Source organism: Bos indicus, chromosome 1, assembly GCF_029378745.1.
Source record: "Bos indicus isolate NIAB-ARS_2022 breed Sahiwal x Tharparkar chromosome 1, NIAB-ARS_B.indTharparkar_mat_pri_1.0, whole genome shotgun sequence".
In the NCBI taxonomy this organism is placed as follows: Eukaryota; Metazoa; Chordata; class Mammalia; order Artiodactyla; family Bovidae; genus Bos; species Bos indicus.
In genome coordinates, this window is record NC_091760.1 from 127,829,479 (window position 1) to 127,840,956 (window position 11,478).

General features: G+C 41.2%; 1 protein-coding gene across 4 annotated transcripts in view; it reads right to left on the reverse strand.

Annotated features, from left to right (window-relative positions):
* The window catches only part of RASA2 (RAS p21 protein activator 2), a 126,321-nt gene extending 115,049 nt beyond the window's left edge, over positions 1-11,272 (reverse strand). For 2 of the 4 annotated variants that reach the window (XM_019961572.2, XM_019961563.2), the window contains exon 1: positions 11,065-11,272. In XM_019961572.2, the coding sequence (XP_019817131.1) occupies positions 11,065-11,197 (133 nt within the window). In that variant the 5' untranslated portion in view covers positions 11,198-11,272. Of the gene's footprint in view, positions 1-7; positions 10,548-11,064 lie in introns of those variants that run through there. The other 2 variants (XM_070793908.1, XM_070793899.1) reach the window with 1 other exon arrangement.
* Positions 11,273-11,478: the final 206 nt, after the last annotated feature.

Consider the following 11,478-nt stretch of genomic DNA (forward strand, 5'->3'; position numbering starts at 1 on the left):
TAATCACCTCTGACTGCAGCTCAGTCCAGAACCAACGACTGTACATGAAAAGACAAGTTTCGCAAGGTACTGCCAGGAAACGTCCATGGGTCATAGAGCAACGTCACCAAGTTGCAGGCAGGATCTTCCTGTGGTTTGCCTTACCCACTTCTGGTTTCAGTTGTGAACGTGTGCTGATCCCAAGCTTCTTACAGCCCCCTTCTCGAGGAGCAGCCCAAACTCTGAAACACATATGGTAGAAAGCTCTCCTAGGATAGACCCATGGTCCCTATGGTGACATGAATCTTTAGAGGCTTTTGAGCTGACAAGGAGAGCCTCCTATGGCAAGTAAATTAAAGGCCATAGCCAGGTGGTGGCAGAACTAAGGGCTACTTGGACAAGTCATACATGGGATAAGGCTACTATTTCTAGTAACAGCATCCAGGAAGGTAAAATGGGATTCAGTCATGACCTAGTGTTTTTTTAAAAAAAGAAAAAGATATAAAGAAGCTGTACCACACAGGTCAATGTATGTGAGTATTGTGTTCTAAGAGAACAATTAACATGCAGAAATTCACATGAGCATAGTCAAGCTGATGGACGAGTAACATTTTTTTGTGATCCTCAAAACAGAACTAAATATAAATTTTTATAGCATTTCAACATTTTAATTTTACTGACTATCCATTACTTTAGACAGAAACCAATCTAGGGATAATTATCAACTTCTTGACAAAAGAAATATACTCACCAGCTCTTCCCAATATGCCATGACAGGCAACTTGACAGAGAAAAAGACATGGCTTTTGATGTCTTAAAAGCCATTCTGAATACCTGGCTCTGCCCCATTGAACCCTGAGCAAATAACCTTTCTGTGTGCTCCTTTGCTAAAACTGGAATTAATCACAAATTTCTTCATGAAATTGAATTAATGAAACAATTTACAAAATATCCTGGAAAGTGCTTGGAAAAGAGTAAATAATAAATATTAGTCCACTTCCCCCATCCACTAGGAAAATTTTTTTATAAAATAAAACTGTCCAAATTCAAAATGAAAAGGTTTTGTACCACTCACATGTTAAAGTATTTTAAGAGATTGGAATATTCTTTTTACTACATTCCTCTGAAACACTGAATTTTTTTAAAGTCAACTTTCTGAATGCAAACAACTGTTGAAAATAGGCAGAGCAAATAGGAATTCACTATATTATTCTTACAGTTTTGTGGGTGTGAAGTTTTATCAGTTACCCAAAAACTTCAGAGAAAAATTGTCTTTATGTGCACTCAAAATATTATCCAACCTAACCTTTGGTTACTGTTTTTGCAGACAGAATACTCTTCAACAGTTAAAGAAAGAGAGGCTCTTACAGCATAAGATTAATACTAAATCAAATTCATTTATACAAATAGTCATTTTTTGATAACACAGCTCATACATAAATACACTTCCTAGAAAAGTAAATCATTATAAGGCCAATTCCCTTTGTCCACCACTGACAACCCATGGTGTTCATCTTTTCAAACATCTTTCTGTCTTTTTTTCCATATACATATAAAGAAGATAAGATACATATAACTATACATATCACCCTCAAGACAGGCTTCCTTTTTCCACAATAATACTTCTTGAAGTTCTTTCCTTTCACATTATAGATACATCTCATTCTTTTTAGCTGTTATAAAATATGTACATGAATATACTATTTAGTCATTTTCCTACTGATGGACACTTAAGTTGCCTCTGTTTTGTTTTACCAACAAGGTAACAATAAACATCTTTGTATACACCTCTTCTGCAAATGTTTAAGTGTCTCTGTAGGGCAGATATGTAGAAGTAGAAATATATAGGGTGTGCTGTGCTGTGTTGTACTTAGTCGCTCAGTCATGTCTAACTCTTTGTGAACCCAGTCTGTGGCCCTCCATGCTTCTCTGTCCTTGGGGATTCTCCAGGCAATGATACTGGAGTGGGTTGCATGCCCTCCTCCAGAGGGTGGGAGGAGGACCGAACCCAGGTCTCCTGCATTGCAGGTGGATTCTTTACCATCTAAGCCACCAGGGAAGCCCAAGAATACTGCAGTGGGTAGCCTATACCTTCTCCAGTGGATCTTCCTGACCCAGGAATCAAACCACGGTCTCCTGCATTGCAAGCAGATTCTTTACCAGCTGAGCTACCAGGGAAGCCCAATACACATTTAAATTCTTAACAGATATTGGAAAAATGCTCTCCAACATTGCTTTCCAATTTAAACTCAAGCAACAGTGAAGAAAGTACCTGTTTTCCTAAACTTTCACCAAGTACTGAAATTAATGAGCTTTTATTTTTTCACAAACTGATGACTTTTTAAAATTTTATTTCCCTGATTAATTTTTGTTAAACCTTTCCAGTATTTTCTTATGTTTATGGCCTTTTGTATCTTTTCTGTGGAATGCCTATTTATATCCTTTATTTTTCTAATGGCCTTTTCCTTTTAAAAATTTGGATGAACTTTTTATATATTCTGGATATGAACATATAGGGAGCATAGACAGTAGGTTAAGAGTAACAGAGCCAGTCTGCCCAGGGCTCACTAGCTGACAGATCTTGGCAAGTTACTTAGTTTAGCTATTCCATGCCTCAGTTTCCTCATCTGTAAAAATGGGGTAATAACTGTACTTACAGTCACCATGAGGGTTAAGTTAGTTGAAATACTTAAAGTGCTTTAAAACAGTGCTTGGCACACAGGTTAAGTGTTATATAAGAGTTTTCTTTTTGTCTGCAGAATTTGTTGCAAATATCTTCTCCCAATCTATTGTTTATGTTTTAGTTCCTGTTTACAGTAAGTCTTCACTTACTTTTCCTCAAACAGTTCTTTTTCCATCTCTATTCTAATATCAGAAATTATTTAAGTAGACAAAACCAACAAGACCCCCTCATTGTATCTCACAACCAACTTCTCAAGAATACAAGCAGACATCAGCCAAGACATCTAAATTTAAAAAATCTTTCCACTAAAGAAATCTAACTTCCTTACTAGCATAGTCCCCACAAATTAGTAAAAAGACTGATAATTCAGCAGGAAAAAAGGCAAATCAAATCAACACCAAAAAATGGAAATAAAAATGACTCTTAAAAATATGAAGAGATTCTCAACTTTGTTTTAGAAGTGTAAATTAAAACTAAAAATTAGCGTTCCTTTTCATCTTACAGACAAACAAAGATCAAGAAGTTTTAAAATACACACTATCCGGGTATAAAGAAATAGGCATTCATACATTGCTGATGGGAGCATAAATTGTTAGTTTCTATGAGAAGCAATTTGGCACTGTCTTTCCAGAATAAAAATGCACATACCACTCAATTCATCAACTTAATATCTAGGAATTTATCTTATAGACACATGCAATCATATTAAAAATAACATACCTATTTATTTATATATTAATAAACTTACATATTTTTAAAAATATTTAAAATAACATATTTATTTATTCAGTAAAGTTTGTAATAGTAAAGATCAGAAAAAATCTAAATGTCCATCAATAGGGGACTGGCTATATAAACTGTGGTGTATTGAGATGATGAACTTTTATGCAGCTGTTAAAAAAATGAGGTAGTTTCCCTCACCTCCCCTCCTTCTCCCACGTGTGTGTGTGTGTGTGTGTGTGTGTGAGAGAGAGAGAGAGAGAGAGAGAGAGAGAGAGAGAGAGAGAGAGAGAGAGAGAGAGAGAGAGATACCTCACATAAATGTGGGGCTTCCCAGGTGACTCAGTGGTAAAGAACTTGCTCGCTAATGTAGAAGACATATGAGACGCCGGTTCCATTCCTGGGTCGGGAAGATCCGCTAGAGCAGAAATTCTTATAGTATTCTTGTCTGGGAAATCTCAAGTTCAGAGGAGCATGGCAAGCTATAGCCCATGGGTCACTAAGAGTGGGACAGAACTGAGCACACATGCAAAGCAAATCATATATATGTATACATATATATACACACATATATACACACACACACATTTATTTGTGAAAAATCTTCAGATTACCATTAAGCATAAAAAAGCAAGATGCAAACCATGTGTATATTTTGTTGTGATGTGTATATTGGTGAGAGGGAGATACTAATACTCATACATTTAAGTGTAAGTGCCTAAATAAACTCTGTATGGATAAACGAGAAACTGGTAATGCTTGCTTCTGGGAAGGGAACGGCTAGAGGATAAAAGAAGTCTCAGTTAACTTTTTAATGTATGCCATTACTTACCTTTTGAATAGGGTACCAAGTTTTTGTACTATCTAATCAAATAAAAGGAAAACATTTAAAAACAATCAAATGAAAACCTCCCTGTGATCACACTGACATTTCTACTGGTATCTTTTAAACAGTCACACACAGCAGGTTGCTATCATTCAAGTAGTGGGTGGCTAGTCTGTTCAATGGGCAAAAGCAGAGGCCCACCATTCTAGCTGCCCACCCTGCAGAATGTTTTAAACCGACAGATGTCCAAGTACCACTCCGAGACTCTGAGTCAGTAGGTCTGGGGTAAAGCCTGTGCATCAGAATTTTTTTAAGTTCACAGGTGACACTGATGGACAGCCACGTCTGAAAACAACTGAGTTAAGAGCGTGACACAAACAGGTAAACATCCAGGCTCACTCTCTACTTAAATTACAAACACAGTTTCACTGCTAACCCTAACCACTTCACGCAGTTCTTAAAAAGGAACAGATGAGAGTGTGTAGATGGTACAGTGAAAATCTATTACTACTTCTGGATATTATCAGTAGATAGTCAGTGTCATCTTCATATACTAAACACAGTACCTTTGCAACATTCACACTAATGAGTTCATCCCATGTAGCATTTTAGCAAAAACTGATAGCAGTGGACTAATACCCAGCGGGCCGTTAATGGGGTTTTTGAGTGTCAACCTCTTCATCTGTAAAGTGAGAGGACTGAACAAGATATGTTCTCCACTTCCCCCACCTAACCTTCTATAATTCTCTAAGAATACAGGTGTTTAAAAGAAACTATCACTTTAGGATAAACTAGTAAGAACCTTTTTTCATCTCATTTACCGCTTAGGCCCATTTCATAGTCTAGTAAGCTAGGGTCCTCAAAGAAACTCAGATATGCATTGAGTACTGCTGAATAAAGTAACAGTCACAGAAAAAAAAAAAAAAAAAACTGTTAGCATTCAAACAATCTTATCTAGTAAATCTTACATAAGTTTTTAAGTTTTTAAAAATACTAAATATCATACACAGTAAGTATACTAAATACATTTAAGCACTAAAATAAAAGCGCCTGATGTGCTATCTCAAACTAATTGGTTCAAGTTAAAACACAACAATCAAAGACTCAGTGCTGGAAGGGACGGGAAAGACCACATCCAGATCTCTCATTTTACAAGTAAGAAAACAGAAACTCAGCAAAGTTAAAGAATTTGCCCAAACTCATTCTGTCATTAATGATATTCTTAGAACCAAGTTCACAGTAACAAATTTATCAAGTACTGTACACTCATGTTTGCATGAGTTGTACTAGTATAACCTTATAAAGTGTAATTATTTTAGCTAGGGATTTTTGGTGACAATGACACACAAAACTAAAGATTATCATAGAAATTTCTTTATATACATAAAAGTTTCTGAATTTGCATTAACTGATTACAACAAAACTGTTAGCAGCTCTCAAAAGCACACACAATTTCATTAGTATAGCAGGTAAAACATAATCTGCTATTACAGTCAAATAATTTCATAAAGCACATTAACAAGAAATAGGATTAGCATCTACGATTAAAGGATAAAGCAATAGTTTTATTTTAGCTACATTAGTTCCACAGTCTCTTAAGAGTCTATTCAAAGAGTCCTAAGTTAAAAAAGAAAAATTCTATGAACTCATTGAGGTTTACCTCCTGTCTTCCTCAGAGCAAATGATTAGCAGACTGCTCTGTGAACTTTTACAAAGAACCCTTTTCTCTCATTTCTATCCATTTGAAAGATGGATTCTTCCTCCATCGTAAATAACTCATCATCTCATTTTAAATTTCTGACAATAATGAGTTCTTGGCATGAACAAACCCTTTTAACCTCTCTCTTTCTACTAACTTATTAAATAACTCATCTCATTTCAAATATCTGATAATAAAAAATTCTCAGCATGAATAAACTTTTTAATCTCTCCTCAATTCTATTGCATGGTCAATAAATTGTCTTAGTTTTGTATTTGATTACCAAAAAAATTAAACCTGCTATGACAAATAGAAACATCTAATGTGTAAGGTGGGATTATGAGATTTTTCTGTTACAGGGTCAGGACCAATTAGTAACAATATTCATGGAATACAGTCAGATAACAATATTCAATCCCCTAATAACAAGCAATCTGAGCATTTAGAAACATTTAATACTTTTCCTAATGTGGTAACTTTGGCAACAGTTCAAACCTAAGGTCACCTGGCACTGTGATTTTGAAAGGGATGAACTTCCTGCCATAGGCGCATGTAGTTTTCTTTTAAGAATACACTAGTTTGCTTAGCTGTAAAATTTACAGAACACTTTCATGTCTAGCATGTATCTAAAATCTCCCTCAGGATAATATAGAGAAGTAAGGCATTTTCTAAAGGCTGATTTTGTTCTAGGCACCATGCTGACACCTGGATAGTTTTTAAAAAAAAAAAAGAGAGAACATGAACAAGAATGAATTCTACCTTGGAAGAATTCACAGTCTAATGGAGGAAATAAATGATTTCTATAAAATGTGCCGTAATAAGGAAATCAACAACAAACTGTGATCCCCCAACAGTACAAAGGCCTAACATAGTCTCTCCAGGAATGAAGGTAGCAATGCTCCCCCAAAAGACTCTAGTTAGGAGATCACATGGAGAAAGCTTCTGAAGGATGAGCAGGGGTTCCCTGACATAAATATGGGGTGGAGGAAAGGAGAAGGCACTCCCAAGCAGAGGGAACAACAAGTAAAAACGCCTAGTGATGAGGCATTTATTTCCATTTTAAAGATGACAGAGGTAAGTGAGCTGCCTACAGTCACATGAATAATAACTAACAGTGTATGAAACAGAATTCAGGACTCTCGATTCTAATCAGCTTTGTACATCAGGAAATGCCAGCACATACTGTACAAGAACATAAATGTTTGTTTTTATTTATTACTTTACTCCTTCCTAAGAGATGGTCCGAGTCTGATTCACCTCCTTGGGAGGAGAAAGAGAAATGATCAGAGAAGGGGTTTTATTTAATCCTCACATCAATCCTGTGAGATAGACGTGTTTTTATTACCCCCACTTTACACACAAGAATACAGAGACACACAGAGGTTAACAAAAGTCAGAAATTAAGTGAAGAATCAAACCTAGGCGACTCCCCTGACCAAGCATCTAAACTTAAGCACTTAACCATCCTACTCTGTCAAACAGTCCTAGGTCATTCTTCATCTGAAGATACCAGGGAGAACATGTAAGTTCTGGGACATATCACGGTCCCACAGATCTCAAACTGTACAAAACATCTCAATATTCACACAAATTCTCATTGGCTCCCTTATCAATCTGGTCTCCCTTGAGCAGGTAAATCCATGCATAAGGTGGTGTGGGCTCTTTGAGTAACATTTTTACAACATGATTTAACTGGATGAGAGCAAACTTCACAAAAAGCACTAACCAAAAAGGAAGACATCACACAATAAGAGCGTGAAGAGTTGAGAGTATAAAGGAGAAAGCCCTAATCCCTATCTTTCACTTATGTATGCTGTTTTTAGAGGGCTGGGGCCAAAGTGCTTCTAGAAGTCTAACATACCAGTCACTCACTGCACAGAGTTCAGATGAAACGATGGAGTCTGGAGAAGCCTTAACTTTCCTGTATCAAAGGTTCATACGACAACTCTAGGACATCCAACAACCAAACCTGCTCCCTGATTATTAATATTTGGAGCTTCCATGGTTTCCTACTGCACTAATATGACCTCAGGGAACTGGGGATCAGCATATAAGCTCAAACACTATAGCAACCCTGGATTTGCAAATGTAAGTTGACTGTTGGAGAGTGACCACAAAATGTCATTTCACCTTGAGGAGTATATGGGAAATGCATGTGAAAATTATATGGGATGTGGGAAAATTAATAAATACTGGAATGAAATGTCTAAAGATCCATGGAATTTTCCAGGCAAGAATAATGGAGTAGGTTACCATGCCCTCCTCCAGGGGATCTTCCTGACCCAGAGATGGAACCAGCATCTCCTGAATTGCAGGAGCAATTCACGGGAATTGCTGAGCCACGGGGAAGCCCCCTAAATATATACATACGTGTGTGTGTGTGTGTGTGTGTGTGTGTGTGTGTATACATAAACCCATTCCTCCTCACTTTATGCTGGCACAATTTGGAGTTGAAGGGTCCAAGTCCATGAAAAAGGACATTTCCTTTCAGGCTCACTTTCAGACCTATGAATCTCTAGTTCCCCAAGTCAGAGACTCTCAATCAGCACTTTGCAATCTGCCACCACATCTCCAAGCCAGTGGCTCCAAGGTCTCCTAGCATTGTGAAGAGGAGAGCTGACAAGCTTACCCCCATCCCCAGGCTGCTTAATATCTGCACTGTCAGAACCACTATCATCCCATTTCTGTGACTTTAGCACCTGCTAATAATGACTCTTCCAGCCCCCCAGCCCCCAACCTGCAAAACCCACATGTCAGTTTCAGGGAAACAGAAAACTGCATCTCTTCACAGGTTCTGAAGGTCAACCGACCAGCTAAAAGGAGGGCAAAGAAAACAGAGAGGGAAATAGAGAGAACCTTCATAAATAAATGTCCTAATACCTTTTTTCTATGCAACAGACATTCCATGACCTGAGCTATAGGCTGAGCAATTAAAAAAGCAAGAAACTGACTTGAAATAACAGATGTAATACTTTAACTATGGCTAAAGAGGTAACTGCATTCTGGGCAATAAGATGTTCAATCTCCAAGTCTGGGGGAGTGGAGCTGCTCTCTCCCATAGAAACAAAGTTGTGTTTTTTTATTTGTAGGCTAGAGTTTCACTCACAATGTTATCATTTACAGTGCTACCTTTGCCATGGAGGAGGTGAGAATGTGGTGCCGGGCAACTAACTCCTGGAAAACCGCCCAACTCTCAACTCCAAGACATGTGTATATGTAGTTCCACGGTATAACATGCAGCTATATAAATCAGCAAGGCTCCAATAGATGCTGCCTAACATCGAGTGCCACTAAAATATAAAGCAGTGAAAATCTGAAAAACTAGATCAAGAGAGGTGCTCTACCCATTCATTTATGCTGCTGCTGCTAAGTGGCTTCAGTCGTGTCCAACTCTGTGCGACCCCATAGACAGCAGCCCACCAGGCTCCTCCGTCCCTGGGATTCTCCAGGCAAGAACGCTGGAGTGGGTTGCCATTTCCTTCTCCAATGCAGGAAAATGAAAAGTCAAAGTGAAGTCGCTCAGTCGTGTCTGACTCTTAGCGACCCCATGGACTGCAGCCTACCAGGCTCCTCTGTCCATGGGATTTTCCAGGCAGGAGTACTGGAGTGGGTCGTCATTGCCTTCTCCGACCCATTCATTTATAGTTTTCCCAAATATTAGATTTATTAAGTATTAAGCATAATACTTAATTTGAATACTGAAAACATTTTATATCCTAGAAGGTTATGTTGGTAACTCAGATACTGACAAGATCTTCTTCTTTGCTGTCATTTTTTTCAGGTTTTGAGAACTGTACTCTCTTAAGAACCCCAGGATTACTTGTGGAAATAAAAAGGTGAGAGAATTTAAGATGTCTGCTTCTGAGGTTTAATAAAATCCTAAATTCTTGAAAGGGGGAGCAACTTGAAAAAAATAAAGTGGGGAAATTTAAGCTCAATTAATAGTATCACTATTAGGAAAGAGGAAAATTTTACACCCTGTGCAAGAAAGAGCATTGTTAACCATATTAAAGCAATTTGATTTTCTTCAAGGCAAAAAATACTCATGACTAAGGGCTATTTAAATGAAATATGAAGCATGTTTCCAATCTGAGGATACAGAATCAAGGAAGCAAAGCTAATTATCGACCAAAGCAAAAATATGCTGTATTTGATATAAATTACAAATAGCCCCCCCCCCAAAAGCGTTTCTTCTGAATAAACTACTATGAAAAAAAAACTGGAAATCGAAAGCCAAAGGGTCATTTAAAAAAATAAATAAAGTCCAAATGACTGAACTCAAATAGTCTGTCTATTACTCGGGGCCTCTAAGTAAAAATGTGAAGGCAAGTAGGTTGGCTTACTCACAAACAATTAAATGCATGAGAAAGAAAGGAATTAAGTGGGTTAAGTGAGGGCTGGATGACTGTGTTTTGAGACCTGCTCACAGGAAGCCACTACATCCTGCCTCAAGAACCTGTCAGTCACGCTGTCTCTCGATTCAAGTCCCCGCCGCAGCGAGGTGGGGCGAGTACAGGTGTCCGGCCCCTGCCCCTCCCGGCGCTCTCACTCTCGAGCACCCGTGCGGCCGCTGGAGTCCCGGGGCGTATCTCTTCCTCCAGCTCTGGGCGCCTTCTCCAACCTCGAGAACCCAGAAAAACAGGCAGCCCCCTCCCCTCGGGCCAGCCCCACTTCCACGCCCTCCTCCTCCGGCCGCGCCCCCCGGTAATTACCGCCCGGCTCCCACCACGGTGCCGCTCCCGACGCCCTCAGCCGCCTGGAGGCCTGCGTCGGAGGACAGCCGGAAGCTCCTCACGCCCCCGGCCCGCGCCCCCGGCCGCACCCCGGGCCGGGGCGTCCCCTCGTCCAGGCCGCGCCCCAAAGCCAAGCCCCTCGCGCGGGCGCTGCCCCAGCACTGCCTCCCCCCGCCCCCCATCCCCGTCCCCGGCAAATTCCCCGGACAGGGGCAGCCTCAGTCCACGCCGCCCCGTCTGAGCGACGCCTCCCCCAACACACCCCCACTTCCAGCCTCTTGTGCCGGCCCTCCTCCCGGCCACCGGCCAGGCCCCTCTCGGCCCCGCGGTCCCGGCGCCGCCACCCCCGCGCGCCCGCCGCCCCCCTCAGCCCCGCGGCCGCCGTCGCAGCCGGGTGGGTTCCCTCACCCCGGCCCCCGCTTACAGATCTTGCCCCGCAGGCTCTGCAGCACTCGGACCTCACGACTGTCCTCGCCTCCGGCCTCTGGCTGTGCCGTCGCAGTCGGAGCCGGCGCCTCGGAAAAACCCGCAGGAGCATCAGGCGCCGCCGCCGCCATGGTGCCGCCCGGCCTGTGCCGCAGCTCCGCCGCCTGCGTAGCCCGGCGAGGCGGAGCCCAGCCCGCGGCCTCCGCGAGGGCGAGCCGCGCGCCTTGCTCCGCCCCGGGACCTCGGCCTGGCTAGCCCCGCCCCGCCCCGCCCCCGCCCCACCCGCGGCCCCACAGTCACCGCCCCCGCTCTACCGAACCGGGACAGCCCGGCGCGAACCCACCTCGTGCGTTTCCTCGGCTTAGCCTTGTAAAAGCCAACACTCTAGCCAAGTGTGGCTCCAAGTCGTGGC